This window comes from Brachionichthys hirsutus, chromosome 3 (assembly GCF_040956055.1).
Source record: "Brachionichthys hirsutus isolate HB-005 chromosome 3, CSIRO-AGI_Bhir_v1, whole genome shotgun sequence".
NCBI classification, from domain to species: domain Eukaryota; kingdom Metazoa; phylum Chordata; class Actinopteri; order Lophiiformes; family Brachionichthyidae; genus Brachionichthys; species Brachionichthys hirsutus.
Genome location: NC_090899.1, coordinates 16535734 through 16556458, shown reverse-complemented (window position 1 = coordinate 16556458; position 20725 = coordinate 16535734). Strand labels below are relative to the sequence as shown.

The 20725-nt window shown below is 49.8% G+C and overlaps 1 protein-coding gene across 1 annotated transcript in view; it reads right to left on the bottom strand.

Moving 5' to 3' along the window:
• Nucleotides 1–20725, bottom strand: part of LOC137917849 (adenylate cyclase type 3-like) — a 64855-nt gene that overhangs the window by 38765 nt on the left and 5365 nt on the right. Inside the window, exons 3-11 of the mRNA XM_068760588.1 lie at nt 11038–11168; nt 7538–7649; nt 6175–6302; nt 5715–5873; nt 3986–4151; nt 3661–3807; nt 2995–3137; nt 2485–2646; nt 800–887 (exon numbers count right to left, since the gene is read on the bottom strand). Of these exons, the coding sequence (XP_068616689.1) occupies nt 800–887; nt 2485–2646; nt 2995–3137; nt 3661–3807; nt 3986–4151; nt 5715–5873; nt 6175–6302; nt 7538–7649; nt 11038–11168 (1236 nt within the window). The remainder of the gene's footprint in view (nt 1–799; nt 888–2484; nt 2647–2994; nt 3138–3660; nt 3808–3985; nt 4152–5714; nt 5874–6174; nt 6303–7537; nt 7650–11037; nt 11169–20725) is intronic.

Genomic DNA, 20725 nt, shown 5'->3' with positions numbered 1-20725 from the left:
CATGATTTGAATGTGGCAAAATAACATGCTTTTTCTCTCGAATTTATTGTTATAATCATTTGTTTCAGATGTACTGTAATTATTTTCTGTATAAAAATTGAAATTGGTGTTCAAAAAGTATTTTCTCAAACTTGAGTCTTGAAAAAGAGGGGGTCGTATTATATCCGGGGTCGTGTTATATTCGGGCCAATACGGTAATACAATAGAATAATATATTTTAGAAATTTAGAAAAATAAAAAAAGGGGCGATGGTGGCGCAGGTGGTTGAGAGGGTCGTCCTATGATCGAGAGGTTGGCGGTTCGATTCCCGGCTCAGGCACATGTTGTCTGTCGTTGTGTCCTTAGGCAAGACACTTCACCCACGTTGCCCGGGCGACCAGCAGCAGACTACAGTTAGAAAGTGTAACTGCCGTAAACCAAATTGCCCTCCGAGCGACAAATCAATAAAAAGTATTTAGTATTAGTATTTAATGTAATATCAATATTACTTGGTATACTTGATTATCAGCTTCAATTGTAGGAGAGCTGAGCTAATTGATCATCAGTTAAACTACTGAGTCCCTGCCATAAATAAAATCAATAGAGCCAGGTCGACGTAGCCAGAACCACGACCCAAAGGCGATGGACCCGACCGCTTATTGATTCAGACTCACTCAGGTATGTGAAGGCATCTCTGGTATTGATCAGGAGGTTGTTAGCACCATTGCCGTTACCAGCAGGTGCCCCGCCCTCCCTTGGCAGTGGTTTACGGTTGTGCAAATGATCCAGACTATTTAGGCGCAATGAGTTTGCAACTCACCCTCGGGAAGATGGCGGCCAAAGAGCAGACCATGAGGACGAGCAACACGACCTCCCCCACTGCAAAGGTGACGTAGTTAGCAGCCAGCCTGGGGCGGAGAGAGAGGGAGGAGACAGAGAGAGTGAGAGGAGAGAGAGAGAGTGAGAGGAGACGGAGAGAGTGAGAGGAGACAGAGTGAGCGGAGACAGAGAGAGTGAGAGGAGACAGAGAGAGTGAGAGGAGAGAGAGAGTGAGAGGAGACGGAGAGAGTGAGAGGAGACAGAGAGTGAGAGGAGAGAGAGAGTGAGAGGAGACAGAGAGAGTGAGAGGAGAGAGAGAGTGAGAGGAGACGGAGAGAGTGAGAGGAGACAGAGAGTGAGAGGAGACAGAGAGAGTGAGAGGAGACAGAGAGTGAGAGGAGAGAGAGAGAGTGAGAGGAGACAGAGAGAGTGAGAGGAGACAGAGAGTGAGAGGAGAGAGAGAGTGAGAGGAGAGAGAGAGAGTGAGAGGAGACGGAGAGAGTGAGAGGAGACAGAGAGAGTGAGCGGAGACAGAGAGAGTGAGAGGAGACAGAGAGAGTGAGAGGAGAGAGAGAGAGTGAGCGGAGACAGAGAGAGTGAGAGGAGAGAGAGAGAGTGAGAGGAGACAGAGAGAGTGAGAGGAGAGAGAGAGAGTGAGAGGAGACGGAGAGAGTGAGAGGAGACAGAGAGAGTGAGCGGAGACAGAGAGAGTGAGAGGAGACAGAGAGAGTGAGAGGAGAGAGTGAGAGTGAGCGGAGACAGAGAGAGTGAGAGGAGAGAGAGAGAGTGAGAGGAGACAGAGAGAGTGAGAGGAGAGAGAGAGAGTGAGAGGAGACAGAGAGAGTGAGAGGAGAGAGAGAGAGTGAGAGGAGACGGAGAGAGTGAGAGGAGACGGAGAGAGTGAGAGGAGACAGAGAGAGTGAGCGGAGACAGAGAGAGTGAGAGGAGACAGAGAGAGTGAGAGGAGAGAGAGAGAGGAGACGGAGAGAGTGAGAGGAGAGAGAGAGAGTGAGCGGAGACAGAGAGAGTGAGAGGAGACAGAGAGAGTGAGAGGAGAGAGTGAGAGTGAGCGGAGACAGAGAGAGTGAGAGGAGAGAGAGAGAGTGAGAGGAGACGGAGAGAGTGAGAGGAGAGAGAGAGAGTGAGAGGAGACGGAGAGAGTGAGAGGAGACGGAGAGAGTGAGAGGAGACAGAGAGAGTGAGCGGAGACAGAGAGAGTGAGAGGAGACAGAGAGAGTGAGAGGAGAGAGAGAGAGGAGACGGAGAGAGTGAGAGGAGAGAGAGAGAGTGAGCGGAGACAGAGAGAGTGAGAGGAGAGAGAGAGAGTGAGAGGAGACAGAGAGTGAGAGAGTGAGAGGAGACAGAGAGAGTGAGCGGAGACAGAGAGTGAGAGGAGAGAGAGAGTGAGAGGAGACAGAGAGAGTGAGCGGAGACAGAGAGAGTGAGAGGAGTGTGCAGCCGTGAACGCCATCGGAGAACGTTGGCCCCGCTAATCCCAGAAGCCAAAGGGGCCTTGCACTCTATCGTAAATAAATCTATCAATAGATCATATTCAAAAATATTGAATCTGACAGAAATGATATTAGAGTATCCGGGAGAAAGCAAACACAGGACTTTGTGGTTTATTCTACTTCGGCAAAAGGGCCGCTGGATGAAAGGAGGTGTGAGGAGAGAAGTCAAACTGACCAGGGGTCGATCAGCGCCTCCGTCGCCGCGGTGAGGAGCAGGACCACGCAGGAGCAGCAGAAGGCCGCGCCGCTTTGCTTCTCCTTCTCCACCGAGTAGCGCTTCTCCAGGTCTGGGTCCACAAACCTCAGCGACAGTCTGTTGGTGTGTTTCCCCTTCAGCCTGAGGACACGGGTGAATAACCGGGTATGAACCGGTACGAACCGGTACAGACCAGCACCTTATGGAGCAGCTGCACAGCTCGGTCAGAGGACTAAACAGGAAGATCGTGTTGCTCTAGAGGCAAATATACATAAAGCACATTATTACAACAGACGGAAAGCAATACACAGTTTATATTTATTTACAAGCCGTGTGTCTGACCATACAACGTTTTAATGCAGTTGGATCACTTTGAACTGATTGTCCTCATTCAGGGAGGATATTCTATGAAGAGCCACCCCCGGTGGACCCCGCACCCTGCTGGGAGGCATTTCATTCCGTTATCACGCAGCCAGAAGGCTCACTCACGCCTGGATGGTTTCTCTCTCCAGCAGCGCCTCGTTGAGCAGCTTGTTGAGCTCCTGTTCGTTTTCCTGGGCGTCGATGACCCGCTCAGCCAGGTCTCGCAGCCGCAGTCTTCTGCGAGGGTTCGGGAAAGACGGATTCACCACCTGAAGTCCCACAAAGAACGGATGCTCGATCAGGAATAATGCTCGCCAGCTGCTGAGCCCAACCTGCTAACATTTCCACGTGAACAACATCGTGCCCAGAAAGGTTAACTTTGGATGTTAAAATCGATACGTTAATCAATGCGATCGGTTAAAATCGCCACTTTGACTGCAGGCCTGGGCAAGTCAAGATCACCTGCTGCATGTCACTTCCTGTTTTTAGAAAACTGTTCTATCATCACTCCTTAATCTTTATAGAATATCCAGTACAAGCACTGATATGTACATGAAATATGTGGTGGTGGAATCCTAATGACGAGACAACGACCAGTACGGCTGGACTTGGTAGGTACCGAGTACTTTGGCTGGAATCAGAGAACCACAAAGGAACATGCTAGTATGCGAAACACAGTTTACACGTTGTCAAAAGTGTAATCGTGAGAGAGAAACGATGCAACAGCTGCAAGACGCTTCTCTGAAGCGTCCCCGTTCCTCAGCCTCGGTAAACGACAAGTGTCTCCGTTACCCTCGTGTCTAGCTCTTCGGGCTCTTCTGGCTCTTCGGGCGTGGCGCAGGGCGTGGCGCAGGGCGTGGCGCAGGGCGTGGCGCTGCCGTTGCATTCCGCGGCGTTGATCAACAGCGGGGAGTTTCCATCGGAGGTTACAGACAGCTTCTAAGACGACACAACAAATGACTGCGTGATGACTTTCCCTTCGCCATCTTTTTTCTTAGGAACAAGTGATTCCAGCTGTCATCATAGTTTCTCACGCTTTGTAGAGATATTTTAATTCAGTTTGTGAGTGGAACACCAAGCTGGCTAAATGATATCAACATCTGCAGGTGGGACTCACTACACCATTGATGGCATTCTTCTCCACAGGTGCTTTAGGAACCACCACCAGGTAGGTGTCAATGCCCCTCTCCCTCAGATAGTCAGAGCGGTCGCCTCCGTTGCCGGGCTCCACACCAAACTCCCCATGAAGACACTCCACGGTGTTCTGTGAGATGTGCACCCGGCTGGATCAGAAGTCCACAGAGGTTAAGGGTTAGAAAGGTCACTGATCAAAGCCTAACCTGCTCGTCTTTGCCATGCAGAGCCAAGACCCGCTCAATGAGGGTCCGCCTGCAGGACTCGTTTAGCACACACAGGGCCGTTCGTATTTTCATTCATCATTGTCTAATGCTTGAAACGCATCGTCCACGTCGTTGGTCCTTCTATAAACGGAATGTTCTGCCTGAAAGGAGCTGATAACTTTCTACATCAGAGCAGAGGGATCATCAGGAGTCGTTTGGAACAGAATCGTCTGAAATGGAGTCGGACCCAACAAAATAAGTGTGGCTTATACCCTGATTTAATGACGAGGGCACAGGAACAGTGAACAGACTACTTGCCATATCACAAACGACATCATAGACCCAACTCTCAAAATGAGAACTTTAATGTGCACGTTCTGCAAAGGATCCATAAACAGTCTTCAAGGGTGAGACTCTGCACCGTCGTTCGGCACGACAGCGGCTGAAGCAATTAGCTGTAGATTCTCAGGCATCCAGATCAAGGTAAATGAAGAGGAGCACAAAAAAAGAGGAAGCAACGACTTTTTTAGATTTGGTTGAAAATATTTCATCTATGAGGCTTCTTCAGTTCTATTGGACTCTGGAACCACCAAGCATTAGGAGTCATTAACATCCATAAAGGCGTCGCCGCCCCCCCCGTGTGAGCTGCAACCAGCTGTGGGTGGTTCCTGTGTTGTGTCTCAATCCTCCTCTTCTGTTCCGAGATAGTTTCTCCAGTTTGATTAAAAAAAACGGCTACTTAAAGGTCCCATATTCTGAGAAACTCACCTTCCCCGTGTTTCTACACTATTCTGGTGATTCTGGGTTCATCAACCCAAAACAGCAAAACAAACCATCCAGTCAATCCTTCGTAGTTTGCAAAGAAATCTCTCCCGGCTTGAAGTCAAGCGGGGGAACGTGCACCGATGTGTGCACCGATGTGTGCACCGATGCGCGTGCACCGATGCGTGCACCGATGCGCGTGCACCGATGCGTCTGTGCTCTGCATGTCCACGCTCTACCTGTGGGTCGTACAAGGGTCGCTGCATCAATTGTTCTGCAGTCGAGAGAGGAGCACTGATCAATGATCTTTACTCCGGCTACCAGCTTCAGAGGACAGAAGGACAGAGTGGATAAAGTTTATTTTTGGTGGTAATGTTCTGGCAAAAATTGGCAAAATGTTTTAGTGCCTTGCTAAACATTTTGAGCCAGACTGCTTTAAGAACCTCGGACAATATATCGCTGGACTAGCAATGAAACGTTCTCTAAAAGACGGAGCACGACCGTCTGTCCAGGAGAGACGTGGACGAGGCACTTCATTGTAAATACCTGGACTCTCCACCAGAAGCATCCTGGATGAAGGTCGACCAAACTTGAACAAGTCCAGTTGATTCGTTTGAACGGAATATAAACTCATTTTAATACGGCGATGTCATTTCCTTGATTTTCTTTATATTTATATCACATAAAGAGCTTGTATCTGGAATGATCATATGTATTAGTATAATCCCGTGTGTGCGTTCCTACCCTGGAATCCCTCCAGCCTCCATCTTGTTGGCCACGGTGACGTCTGTTGACCACACATCATACTGCCAGCGCTTCTGACCCAGCACGCCGCCTAGGACCGCGCCACTGTGCACTCCAACCCGCATGTCGACGTCCGTCTGTGTTTTTTCTCGGACATACCTTTGGTTGATCCATTAAATGCAGTAAGGGGGACACAGAACAACAAGCATGCAGTTTTTGTTGCAATCACAACTCTAGTGTTTTCAAAATACTAGTATTCAGTTATTTAGAGAATCAAGGACACCTCCAACTCGGATCCATCCGTCATGCACACTCTTCTGGAATCCAATTGATTTGACCTCTCACTGCTAATCACTGTTAAATCATTGTACAGCTGTGCTCCAATCCAAGGCAGGAAGAGGGACGGACTGACCCACGTCATCCCACTGAATGTCAATCTGTTCCTGACGACGTAACTCACGATATAGCCTCCACCATGGCCAGGCCCATCATGATGGAGCACGCGGCGTGGTCCTCCCTGTAGTCCGGCAGGCCACAGATGCAATAATAGCAGTCTCCCAGGATCTTGATCCTTAACTGGTGAAATTTCTGATGGTAGATAAAGACAGTCAGATCAACCCAAGAACATATATTCTATCTACAGCCTCACCCAAACGTCTTTTTAAAAACGCAGAACGCAATGTGGGACGCACAGATCTGGCCTGCTGGAATGAGACTGGTCAGATGTGGACAACACAGGTTTCAAATAGCTGATTGAAAGGTCCCATTTCATGATAAACTCTCTTTCCCATGTTTCTACACTATTCTGGTGATTTTGGGTCCTGATCAACCCAAAACAGCAAAATAAGCCATCCAGTCAATCCTTCGTAGTTTGGTAGGTCTGTAATCACCTCCTGAAACACATCTGGAAGAAACCCCGCCCCTTCTGACATCAGGAGGGGCAAATGTGCATGAGATGTGCGTGCACATGCGTGCGTCCCCATGTCTGCGTTCTGCCCGTCCACGCTCTACGGCATTTCACCTGGATAAAGTTTATTTTTTAGTGTGTTAAATACTGAACGAGACGCTTTACGGAGACAGAGACAGAGACAGAGATAGATAAACAGAGACAGACAGAGACAGAGATAGACAGAGATAGACAGAGATAGAGACAGAGATAGAGATAGTCAGAGATAGCCACAGCTGCCCTGGGGCAGATACAGCTGCCCAGGGGCAGACTGACAGGAGCGAGGCTGCCAATTGGCGCCATCGGCCCTCCTGACCACCACCAACATTCACTCTCTCACAACAGTCACACAGGCAATGTGGGTGAAGTGTCTTGCCCAAGGACACAACGACAGCGGACACACATGCCGGAGCCAGGAATCGAACCGCCAACCTCTCGATCATAGGACGACCAGCTCAACCACCTGCCCCACCGTTGCCCCTAATGACGCAATGATTCAGTTACATCCGATCTCTCATTGGGTGAGATCAGATCGATAGGTCGTCTATTCTAAAGTCACTCTCACAAAATACGCTTTAGAGATTTCTTCTCAATGTACTTGATTCAAATATTCGCCTGTCGGTCTGAGAGTTTGGTGAACCGCTGTCAAGCACCCAAACCTTTCATCCAAATCATTACCGCCAAGAAGATGTCTCGTGTGTATTTCAGGGGGGGGACGGCCCCCACACACGACACCAGTGTGTGGCTTTATGTCATGACTGAATGACTCCACAAAAACTGTTTGAAAAATGTCTATAAACTCTAAACTTCAGCAAGAAAATAGAATTATACCTTGATGAAATGACGGCCATCATAATGAATGAAATGTGAGACTCACAGCAGCCAGTTTGTCGAAGCGAGCGAAGAGCTCGTTGAGCAGCTTGACCAGCTCCTGAGCGCTGCAGGACGACGACAGCTGGGTGAAGCCCACGATGTCTGCAAACAGAATACTGCACAGCAAGTCACGTCAGGCAGGGCGCATCAGGTCCCGGTCGGGTCCCGGTCAGGTCCCGGTCAGGTCCCGGTCAGGTCCCGGTCGGGTCAGGCAGGGCGCATCAGGTCCCGGTCGGGTCCCGGTCAGGTCCCGGTCAGGTCCCGGTCGGGTCAGCTAGAGCGGATCAGGTCCCGGTCGGGTCCCAGTCGGGTCCCGGTCAGGTCCCGGTCGGGTCAGGTAGAGCGGATCAGGTCCCGGTCGGGTCCCGGTCGGGTCAGGTAGAGCGGATCAGGTCCCGGTCGGGTCAGGCAGGGCGCATCAGGTCCCGGTCGGGTCCCGGTCGGGTCAGGTAGAGCGGATCAGGTCCCAGTCGGGCCCCGGTCGGGTCCCGGTCAGGTCCCGGTCGGGTCAGGTAGAGCGGATCAGGTCCCGGTCAGGACTCAGATACATATGGATCGTTATTGTCATTACTTTTCATTAGATCTGGCACAGAGTGAGCCCTCTACTACAGACAGAAACGGCAGCGCCAGCAGCATGACATCACTTCCTGTGACACAGGAAGTGATGTGAAGTGGCTGAATGCTGCTAAACAGGAAGCAGCTTGAAGCTAGTCTGAGTCTGTCTGCGCTGTGGAAGGACATCAACCTGGCGATTGAGCTGCTGTTCATTTTAGTTTAAATATTAGTATTTAGTATTTCATGTACTAGTCCAAGTCCAAAGTGAACAAAGTACTTTATTTATGACTTGATTGTTTAAGCTACGCCACAGAAGTGCTCTGTCTAAGACTTACGTGTTGGAATAAGATGATAAAATAAAACATAAGGGACATCCTGTATCCGTTTCTTCACTCGTCTTTATTTTTTTAACTGGACTCAGTATCGGTTCAAAATCAAAGACTCGGACTCGGAGGCAAACAAACCTGATCGGGACGTCCCGAGAAACAAGTATTATGCAGTTTCTGCGCTCTGATGAGCACAGAGCCTCTGAAACAATGACGTATTAGTCCTACAACATAATAATATAATCTGAACTGTCGTCAATAACAGGTGGACTGCTCAGCCTGCTAAGACAGTACAAACATGTCCTGCATGTCCTTGGGACAATCAGACAATAGTTTAGTTACAAAGAACCTTTCAAACCAAGGCCCCCCCCCCAGGTGTAACTTTAAATAGTACAACGGGCATCTCCTATAACTCAACAGGTAAACAAGCAGAAGGGATTTCTTCTTCTTCTTTTTCCATCAACCTGATGTTCTGTTGCTGCAGCCACATTTACGTTTAGAAATGTCTTTGATTCGTTTTTTTGTGGGGGGGGGGGGGGTGGGGGGGGGGGGGGGGGGGGCTTGGAATATGGTCAAAATGTTCCTAATCAATTACTGTAGAACAAAGAGCTTTGGATCATGATCAGTTTTGATTTGGAGATAAATTAATAAATACATTATTCATTTACGGTGGTTGAGCGTGTTCTCTGTGGTACCAGTACCTGACGTTTTCGTGTCTGTACATGTACATGGTATGAAGCTGTGTTCTCTGTGGTACCAGTACCCGACGTTTTCGTGTCTGTACATGTACATGGTATGAAGCTGTGTTCTCTGTGGTACCAGTACCTGACGTTTTCGTGTCTGTACATGTACATGGTATGAAGCTGTGTTCTCTGTGGTACCAGTACCTGACGTTTTCGTGTCTGTACATGTACATGGTATGAAGCTGTGTTCTCTGTGGTACCAGTACCTGACGTTTTCGTGTCTGTACATGTACATGGTATGAAGCTGTGTTCTCTGTGGTACCAGTACCTGACGTTTTCGTGTCTGTACATGTACATGGTATGAAGCTGTGTTCTCTGTGGTACCAGTACCTGACGTTTTCGTATCTGTACATGTACATGGTATGAAGCTGTGTTCTCTGTGGTACCAGTACCTGACGTTTTCGTGTCTGTACATGTACATGGTATGAAGCTGTGTTCTCTGTGGTACCAGTACCTGACGTTTTCGTATCTGTACATGTACATGGTATGAAGCTGTGTTCTCTGTGGTACCAGTACCCGACGTTTTCGTGTCTGTACATGTACATGGTATGAAGCTGTGTTCTCTGTGGTACCAGTACCTGACGTTTTCGTATCTGTACATGTACATGGTATGAAGCTGTGTTCTCTGTGGTACCAGTACCCGACGTTTTCGTGTCTGTACATGTACATGGTATGAAGCTGTGTTCTCTGTGGTACCAGTACCTGACGTTTTCGTGTCTGTACATGTACATGGTATGAAGCTGTGTTCTCTGTGGTACCAGTACCTGACGTTTTCGTGTCTGTACATGTACATGGTATGAAGCTGTGTTCTCTGTGGTACCAGTACCTGACGTTTTCGTGTCTGTACATGTACATGGTATGAAGCTGTGTTCTCTGTGGTACCAGTACCTGACGTTTTCGTGTCTGTACATGTACATGGTATGAAGCTGTGTTCTCTGTGGTACCAGTACCTGACGTTTTCGTGTCTGTACATGTACATGGTATGAAGCTGTGTTCTCTGTGGTACCAGTACCTGACGTTTTCGTGTCTGTACATGTACATGGTATGAAGCTGTGTTCTCTGTGGTACCAGTACCTGACGTTTTCGTGTCTGTACATGTACATGGTATGAAGCTGTGTTCTCTGTGGTACCAGTACCTGACGTTTTCGTGTCTGTACATGTACATGGTATGAAGCTGTGTTCTCTGTGGTACCAGTACCTGACGTTTTCGTGTCTGTACATGTACATGGTATGAAGCTGTGTTCTCTGTGGTACCAGTACCCGACGTTTTCGTGTCTGTACATGTACATGGTATGAAGCTGTGTTCTCTGTGGTACCAGTACCTGACGTTTTCGTGTCTGTACATGTACATGGTATGAAGCTGTGTTCTCTGTGGTACCAGTACCTGACGTTTTCGTGTCTGTACATGTACATGGTATGAAGCTGTGTTCTCTGTGGTACCAGTACCTGACGTTTTCGTGTCTGTACATGTACATGGTATGAAGCTGTGTTCTCTGTGGTACCAGTACCTGACGTTTTCGTGTCTGTACATGTACATGGTATGAAGCTGTGTTCTCTGTGGTACCAGTACCTGACGTTTTCGTGTCTGTACATGTACATGGTATGAAGCTGTGTTCTCTGAGGTACCAGTACCTGACGTTTTCGTGTCTGTACATGTACATGGTATGAAGCTGTGTTCTCTGTGGTACCAGTACCTGACGTTTTCGTGTCTGTACATGTACATGGTATGAAGCTGTGTTCTCTGTGGTACCAGTACCTGACGTTTTCGTGTCTGTACATGTACATGGTATGAAGCTGTGTTCTCTGAGGTACCAGTACCTGACGTTTTCGTGTCTGTACATGTACATGGTATGAAGCTGTGTTCTCTGTGGTACCAGTACCTGACGTTTTCGTGTCTGTACATGTACATGGTGTTGAACTGCTGCATCTCCTTCTGCCCGGGCTCCTTCTTCATGTCCTGAAGCATCTCATCAGCGATGTGCTTGGGCAGGATGGACAGCAGCAGTCGTTCCTGGTGAGACAAACACACGTCACCTCCTTAAAGGGGCCGCGTTCTGGAAACTCTCTCCCCGTGTTTCTACTCGATTCTGGTGATTCTGGGTCCTGATCAACCCACCACGGTGAAATAAACCTTCGTAGCTAGGTCGCTCTGAAATCAAGAACAGAAACGCTTCTGGAAGAAACCTCTCCGACTGGGATGTACGAAAACGTGCACAAGATCTGCACGCACATTCATTGCGTGCACATTCATTGCGTGCACATTCATTGCGTGCACATTCATTGCGTGCACATTCATTGCGTGCACATTCATTGCGTGCACGCCGCAAATTTAGTTTTGCTTTCATTTTCAGAGGCTTTTCTGACAGCTGTTTGAGACAGAAATGATGATGATGAATATATTTATTAGATAGAATGTTAGAGTACAAGTACAGTGACACAGTAGCATGTATTACAGTACAAATACAGTCACACAGTAGCATGTATTACAGTACAAGTACAGTCACACAGGAGCATGTATTACAGTACAAGTACAGTCAAACAATAGTATGTATTACAGTACAAGTACAGTCAACAATAGCATGTATTACAGTACAAGTACAGTCAAAGAATAGTATGTATTACAGTACAAGTACAGTCAAACATCCTGTCTAAGAGGAGCATTTCTAAAAAGCCCTTGCGGTCTTGTTTCCGTTGAAAGTCCTTCGTACATAAATCATTGACATTTAATAATACAAATAAAAATAAAAATAATATTAAATTACTCCACAGATGCAAAATAACAATAAATTAAAAGACACATAATATGTGTCTTTTGTGTCACATAATACGTAGGTGGACAAAAAGGGGGGGGGGACCTGAGTTTTTGCCTCCATGACTCGGACCACTTGGCCTGCCGGTACCCGTCAGTTGGCTGCCGAGTCCAACGAGTCAACGAGGCTAAACAAGACTCCTCCTGCTTGTGAGGCGCCGCCAGGTGATGATGGCGGAGCACTGTGGTGCAGCGGCTTCTCTAGCTCCCAGTCTTGGCTTTACTTTGAATGGTTTTGGCGTTAGTATGAATGAGTGTGTGGAGAAAAGTGAGTGTGAGCGGGTAAAGTACGGTGTAACTGAGCTTTTGAGCGTCAACGATGCTCAATCGATGACTATTCCACCAACTCTCAGAGCCACGCTTGGAAGGCTACAGCTCCTGAGGACATCGGGCTGGCGCAGCAGAGTTCGGCGGCCCAGAGGCAGGCGGAGACGGTGTGCCCGGAAGCAGAAGAGGGCCAAGCGGGGCGGCCTGCTAGCCATGCTAAAGGCTATCCCGACTCGCCCGGCTGCTCCATCGCTCTTTCTGGCTAACGTTCAGTCGCTGGATAACAAGATGGACCTTCTGCGGCTGCGACTAAACACCTACAGAGAGATGCGGGATTGCTGCGTGCTTCTTCTGACGGAAACGTGGCTAAATAACAACGTGCCGGACTCCGCCGTTCAGATCGACGGCCTGCTACTCTTCCACGCGGATCGTAACCATCTGTCGGGGAAGACGCGAGGAGGAGGCCTCTGCGTCTATATCAACAGAGGTTGGTGCGCAAACTGTTCCGTGGTTAGCAGCCACTGTTCTGAGGCGGTAGAACACATGACGATCAGATGCCGGCCCCACTATCTGCCACGGGAGTTCACAGCCGTGTTCGTCGTAGCTGTTTACATCCCCCCGAGCGCTAATGCTAGCAAGGCGCTACGTGAGCTACACGACGACATCGGCAAACGGCAACACAAGCACCCGGAGGCGCTCTACGTGGTTGCAGGTGACTTTAACCACGTCAACCTGACGGACATTTTGCCACGGTTCCACCAGCATGTCACCATTGCAACCCGGGGGAACAACACGCTCGACCGGGTGTATACGAACCGCAAGGACAGCTACAGGGCTACCCCACGTCCCCACCTCGGCCTCTCTGACCACATCTCCATCATGCTGGTCCCTTCCTACCGTCCGGTGTGCAGGTCCGCTCGCCCAACACAGAAATCCATCACTGTGTGGCCCGGTGATGCTGCCTCAAAGCTGCAGGACTCCTTCGAGCGGACCGAATGGCCGATCTTCAGGGAAGCGGCAACATATGCTGGAGACGTGGACCTGGAGGAGTACACATCATCTGTCCTGGGCTTCATCAGCAAGTGTGTTGAGGATGTGACCACCACCAGAACAGTCACTATTCACCCCAACCAGAGACCATGGCTGAACGGTGAAGTTCGCTCTCTCCTGAAAGCCCGGGACTCAGCATTCAGGTCTGGTGATGCTCCAGCACTCAGAGTGGCGAGGAGAAGCCTGACATCGGGGGTAAAGAGGGCCAAAGCCTCCTATGCTCTGAGAATAGAGGGTCATCTTGCTTCCAACGACCCCCGGAGCATGTGGAAGGGCATCAGTACCATCACGGACTACAAAAAGAGAGTCACGGAGTGCCCCAGGGACCCGTCTCTTCCGGATGCCCTTAACACCTTCTACGCTCGCTTTGAGGCTTCCAACACGTCACCCTGCACTAAGCTCACGCTTCCACCAGGTGAGCTGCCCCTCAGTCTGGCTGCTGAGGATGTCATGAGGTCCCTGCGGAAGATCAATCCCCGCAAGGCTGCAGGCCCGGACAACATCCCGGGCCGGGTTCTGAGGGACTGTGCCGATCAGCTCTTTGAGGTGTTGACCGACATCTTCAACACCTCATTGTCCCAGGGCTCAGTGCCGACGTGTCTGAAGACAGCCACCATCATGCCTGTCCCCAAGACCTCTACCGTGTCATGCCTGAACGACTATCGGCCGGTTGCTCTGACTCCGATAGTCATGAAGTGCTTTGAGCGGCTGGTGATGGGGCACATTAAGGACAGCGTCGATGACAGCGTGGACCCCCATCAGTATGCGTACCGGAGGAACCGCTCCACTGACGATGCAATCGCTTCCGTGGTTCACGAGGCCCTGAGTCACCTGGAGACCAGGCTGCTGTTTCTGGACTTTAGCTCGGCATTTAACACCATCATCCCGCAGACTCTGGTCAACAAACTGGTGACACTGGGGCTGAGCCCATCGATGTGCAACTGGGTCCTGGACTTCCTGACGAACCGGCCGCAGACTATGAGAATCCACAACATCTCCTCCGCCCCATCATCCTCAACACCGGCTCCCCTCAAGGATGCGTTCTGAGCCCTCTGCTGTTCACCCTGCTGACGTATGACTGCAAGGCCAAGTACCCGAGCAGTCATATCGTCAAGTTCGCAGACGACACAGCAGTGGTGGGACGCATCCTCAACAACGACGAGTTGGAGTACATGCAGGAGGTGGAACATCTGGTGCAGTGGTGCGGAGAAAACAACCTCTGCATCAATGTGAAGAAAACGAAGGAGATGATTGTGGACTACAGGAAAGGAGGCTACACCCCCCCCCCCCCCTCTACATCGGAGGAGCGGCTGTTGAGGTGGTCCAGAGCATTAAGTACCTGGGCGTGCACATCGCTAGCGACCTGACATGGAGGACTAACTCAGCCGCCCTAGTAAAGAAGGCCCACCAGCGCCTCTACTTTCTGAGGAGGCTGAGGCGAGCAGGTATGGGCTCCCCGGTCCTGGCGTCCTTCTACAGGTGTGCGGTGGAGAGTGTCCTCTCATCATGCATCACGGTGTGGTACGGCAACTGCTCTGCTGCAGACAGGAAGGTCCTGCAGACAGGAAGGTCCTGCAGCGGGTGGTTAAATCGGCCCAAAGGACTTCGGAGAGCAGCCTACCCACCGTGAGTGACATTTACAGCAGGATGTGCAGGAAAAAGGCAACCCGCATCATGAAGGACCCCCCCCCCCCACCCTGCACACGGACTGTTTCCCCCCCTCCCATCTGGGAGGAGGCTGCGCAGCATCAGGGCCAGAACCAGCAGGTTCAAAAACAGTTTCTTCCCTGATGCTGTGAGAGTTATGAACAGTGGATAACTCTGAGGCCAAATGCACTGCCTCCGTGTTGGACTAATTCTGTTACACTGGATGCTGCTACTGGGGATCGTGCAATCACTGTTGTGTATATATTTAGTTTTAAGTTGAATGAATGTGTGTCTGTTTTTGGTGACTGTTTGTTGTGCGCCTCGAGCTGGGACCTGAGTGCTGTTTTTCGTTCGTGCATGAGAGTGTCTGAATGACAATAAACATTTCTTGATTTCTTGATTCTTGATTCTTGATCCCTTACTTCTGGACTCCACCACTGGGATCGGGGGTTGCCGCCGAGGCAGGTACCAGAGACCTGGTCATGAACTTTGGGTCATGGCCAAAAGGACAAGATCCTGGACACCAGTGGTCGAAATTAGTTTCCCCCGCAGGGTGGCTGGGTGCACCCTTAGAGATAAGGTGAGGAGATCCAGGGGCGTCACTAGGTTTTAAGGACAGGGGGGGCTTAGCCCCCAGGAGATGCACAGGATGTGAGCAAATGTAGCGTACGAGCACAAAACCTCAAACGGCTAACAAGGACTGATAAATTATACATTATTATTATTTCAGTCTGTTTTTAATACAGTACAACAACAAACAGGTTTAAACAGTAACAGGATGTTTACAGCATTAACAAGAAACAAAATGTTACTTGCTGGATGGAAGCATCAAAGAACGCGTCTGTTTCTAAGAGTCGATCTCTCTGTTGTGATTCTGAAGCTCGTCTTCTTCAATGACTGCAAGACTGTGAAGTCTTTTCTGGCTCGTTTGACGCAGCCAGGAATGCAACCAACGCAGTGCAACCGACGCAGTGCAACCGACGCAGTGAAACCGACGCAGTGCATCCGACGCAGTGCATCCGACGCAGTGCAACCGACGCAGTGCAACCGACGCAGTGCAACCGACGCAGTGAAACCGACGCAGTGAAACCGACGCAGTGAAACCGACGCAGTGCAACCGACGCAGTGCAACCGACGCAGTGAAACCGACGCAGTGAAACCGACGCAGTGCAACCGACGCAGTGAAACCGACGCAGTGAAACCGACGCAGTGCAACCGACGCAGTGCAACCGACGCAGTGAAACCGATGCAGTGAAACCGACGCAGTGCAACCGACGCAGTGAAACCGACGCAGTGAAACCGACGCAGTGCAACCGACGCAGTGCAACCGACGCAGTGAAACCGATGCAGTGCAACCAACGCAGTGAAACCGACGCAGTGCAACCGACGCAGTACTCTAAAGGGCCTTTCACATGAGCAGCTGCTTACGGGCACCGTTAGGGCGACTTGGGTAGAACCTTCAGAGAGGGAAACATGTCTGAATCAAGGAGGTTGTGAACAGACAATATATCTTTGGGAGAACATCCAGCCTCTGTTTCAGGCCACCAGAACCTCCTCTGTTTCAGGTCACCAGAACCTCCTCTGTTTCAGGTCACCAGAACCTCCTGTTTTCAGGCTGGAGTGTTGAAGTTCATTCAAGTGTGATCCACTCAAGAGGTTCTCACATTCAGGCCTGCATGCTGGATGCCTTTTAGTAGCTCTGCATCTACTGCAGAATCTGAACTCAAGCTATCATCCTACCCACACAAGGGAAAAGTAACTCTCTTTTCACTGTGTCTGAGTTCCATTCAGTGCGTGAACCTGCAGGTTCCTCCAGGTTCTGCAGGTTCCTCCAGGTTCTGCAGGTCTCTGCACCTGATTCAGGGAGACTGTGGGCGTGGCTCAGGGCTGTGGTTCTCATACAGCTCCATGGCTAATGCATCTGTGCGTTTTCCTTAAGTGTGTCACACAATAACTAAATGTTACTACCGGCAGTGATAAACTTACTTTCTTTATAAACTTTCTTTTATCCATTCTTCATCCATCCGTTCACGTTCTTCTCCTAAAGCTCTTCTATTCTGCTCTGTGTGCTTCAAATAGAGCTGCAGGAACCGACAATTAGCGGTCACAGGGAAAACGTGGACTGGAGTTTCAGTGATGTGGGCATTCTCTATAAGGTTTAGGGGCTGTGGCTCAGTTGGTCGTCCAGTGATCGGAGAGTCGGTGGTTCGAATCCCAGCTCTGACTGTCTGCATGTCAAAGTGTCCTTGGGCACTGAACCCCAAATGTCTCCCAGTGGGTCTGGCAGCACCTTGCATGGCAGCAGTCGCCCACTGGAATGTGAATGTGTGTGTGAATGGGTGAATGTGAGGCCTCGTGTAAAGCGCTTTGAGCACCGCTTAGCGGTGGAAAAGCGCTATGTAAGTGCAGAACATTTATAAGAACAGGTGGAACGGGTTCTCTACCTTACATCATGAAGTGAGGGGAAACAGATTCATGATCAGATTTAAGTAAATAATGACAGTTATATGTTTTTAAATATTTATTCTGGTGGCTTTAATAGAATATGTTGGCATTTTTTGGTCACTGAACAAAAAATATATATATATATTGTGGCAACCACTTCGAATAGGTCTCTCACCCAAGAGGTTCATGGGTAATGGGCGTGGTGTTGCGCCCATAATGTTTTGGCGCTCCGTTTGCATTCAGTCTGTCGTTGGGATCTGAAGAGTAAAGAGCTAATCCACCTTCGTCTCTGAGTCGTTCCTCATCCTGCCACTCGCACAACCGTCCGGTTTCACCGCGTCTGTGAAACTCCCGGAGTTCTGGCACAACGACCCGGCTCCGTGGTTCCACCTTCGAGGAATCACCGAGGACGACTCGAGGTACTACCTGGTGGTCGCGGCCCTGGACCAGCAGTCCACACGCCCCGTAATGCAGCTGTTACGCGCCCCTCCACCGCACGGGAAATACGCCGCGCTCAAACAGCTCCTGCTCCGGAGATTCAGTCTGTCCGCCGCGGAGAGAGCGGACAGACTCCTGTCTCTGCCCGGATTGGGCGACGGTTCAGCGGTCGACCTTATGGACAATATGCTGTCGCTGTTGGACTCGGGTGAAGGCGGCTTCATTTTCCCGCAAATTTTCCTGCGCCAGCTTCCGGCCCTGGCCAATTGCCCGTGCCTGGCCGCTAACGATCTCCGGGGTTTGGCTGAAGAAGCAGATCGGGTCCTGCTGACGTCCAGACGTCCCGCCGGGCAGTGGGTGGCGTCATCTTCCCTGCAGCCGACGGCGGAGGACGCGGACCCGGCCATGGTGGCTGGAGTCGCCGCGCGTAAACAGCGCAGAGGCGACCTGTGTTTTTTCCACCAGCGTTTTGGCTGCAAGGCTCGGCGTTGTGTTCCACCGTGCACGTTTGAGGTGCCGGGAAACGCCAACGCCAGCGCTCAGTGGCAGCTGGGAGCGCTGGTGGGACCTGGTGGGACCTCATACAGTAGTAATGTGCAATTACTACTGTATGCTACTACTATATGCAAAGTACTTGCACTGTTTATCACTTTTAATTTGTGTTGTTTTCTTCTTCTATGACTGCAGTATCTGGCGCCGTCTGTTAGTAGAGCTTGTGTTGCATTTTATTGTGAAAAATCACAGAGCGGAAGCACGCTGTCACGGCTCCGCCCTGAGCCTGGGCTGCCACTTTAAAAGTAGGCCGTCATCCCGCCATTAGGGGTGGGCGTGGCCAGCTGTGTGCACGGTGGCAGAGTGGACTTTGTTTGGCTCCACCTTAATTCCAGATTACTACTATTTTAATGTATTCTTACCTGGGACCTTCTTTTGGAATAAACGTGTGAAAAAGACGGGGCCCTGCGTTTGCTTCAGGAGGGCAACACTTGCTTTTTGGTTTTCTCTCGGCTGTGTATTATTACGTTGGGCTCCAGCCCCCCCTCGTCCTGTGTGCAGCTCCAGCTGTAAATGATCAGTTCAACCATCGCACCGTCTCTGTTCTCTGCTTTCTGGGCTCCGCTCACGTTAGTCCGTAACGTTCAGAGGCTTATTATACTAGTTTATTACCTGCTTACCGCTTATACTGACATTTAGTTGAATCTGCGTTTAAAATATATTATATGGCTCTCACTGAAATAAATGTCCAAATATTTTGCTTTCATGGCTCTCTTAGTCAAAAAGGTTCCCGACCCCTGGGTTAGATGATTGGTTCAGTTTGTCTGCCTGCAGGTGGCGCAGTTGGTTGAGCGGGTCGTCCTATGATCGAGAGGTTGGCGGTTCGATTCCCTGCTTGTTGTGTTTTTGGGCAGGACACTTCACCCACATTGCCTGTGTGAATGTAGTGAGCGAGTGAATGTCGGTGGAGGTCAGGAGGGTCGATGGTGCTCCTGCCAGTCTGCCCCGGGGCAGCTATATCTGCCCCGGGGCAGCTGTGGCTATAACCGTAGCTTCACCACCACCAAGTATGGAGTGCATGAATAATGTAACGCGTCTTTTAGTGTCCAGGAAAGCGCTCTATAAAACCAACGCATTGTTATTATCCTGGAAGTCATTACAACGTTGGTGTTGAGCTGCATTATGATCGGGATCTAAGAATTTTTGAACATTTCAGAATCAGTCTTTCATCATTTTGGGTTACAAATTTGGAACTATCCATCAAAAATAAGGGTACACCTCGGAGGTATTGGGGAGACCCTCCCCGACAAATCCTTCCAAATGTTATGGCCCTGGCGAGGTTCTTGTCTTTTTCCACCTCCTGTGCGTTCTCTCTGTTCAGTCGTGTTCCTTTTTCCTTTTTCCTTTATTCCTAATTCCTTATGGTGCAAACCATCCGTTCCATAAACAGCAGCAATGGTGCTGGAGCTGACCGCTGACACTGCCCTAAACACACCAACGCATGCACCGTTTGCTCTGGCTTGTCCAGCAGGAGCCACCAGCATGTCGTTGTAATTACATCACTGCAAACGCCATTTGTAACCGGTTGCAAATGAATTCATTTCACGGTTTCTTTTTCTCTTTGGTTATTCACGACCACCGGGTGATTCTCTTCTACAGAAATGATCCAAACAGTAAAAGGAGCAGCTTCTCCTCAGTGTTACCCCCGAAAACCTCCTCTGAGGAACACCCTTCCCACCGGACAAGCAAAAGAAATCAGCTGGGCACTGCTCTGGAAGAGAGAACGACCACCACACTTAGTGTAAAGCCAACATGAAAAACATTATTAAAAGAAATCATCTATCATCTACTGCCAAGAATCTGGGGGTAGTCTTTGATCAGGACCTGTCCTTTCAGTCCCAGATAAAGCATATCTCAAGGACTGCGTTCTTTCACCTTCGGAATATTTCAAAGGTCAGGCACCTACTAACCCAAAAAGATGCAGAAACAATAGTCCATGCTTTGGTGACTTCCAGACTGGACTACTGCAACTCCTTACTGTCCGGCTGCCCAAAAAGGTCTATTAAACATCTCCAGCTAATCCAGAACGCAGCAGCTCGTGTTCTAACAGGAACCAGACTGAGAGAACACATTTCCCCTGTTCTGGCGTCTCTGCATTGGCTTCCTGTTAGGGAACGGATTGAATATAAAATCCTTCTCCTCACTTTTAAAGCCCTCACTGGCCAGGCCCCTCCTTACCTTACAGAGATGATTATCCCGTATTGCCCCACTAGAACCCTGCGGTCCCAAAATGCTGGCCTGCTCGTGGTTCCAAAAATATCCAAGAGCAGACAGGGGGGCGGAGCTTCAGTTATCAAGCTCCTTTAATGTGGAATCAGCTCCCTGATTGGTTCTTGAGACAGACACCATCTCTATGTTCA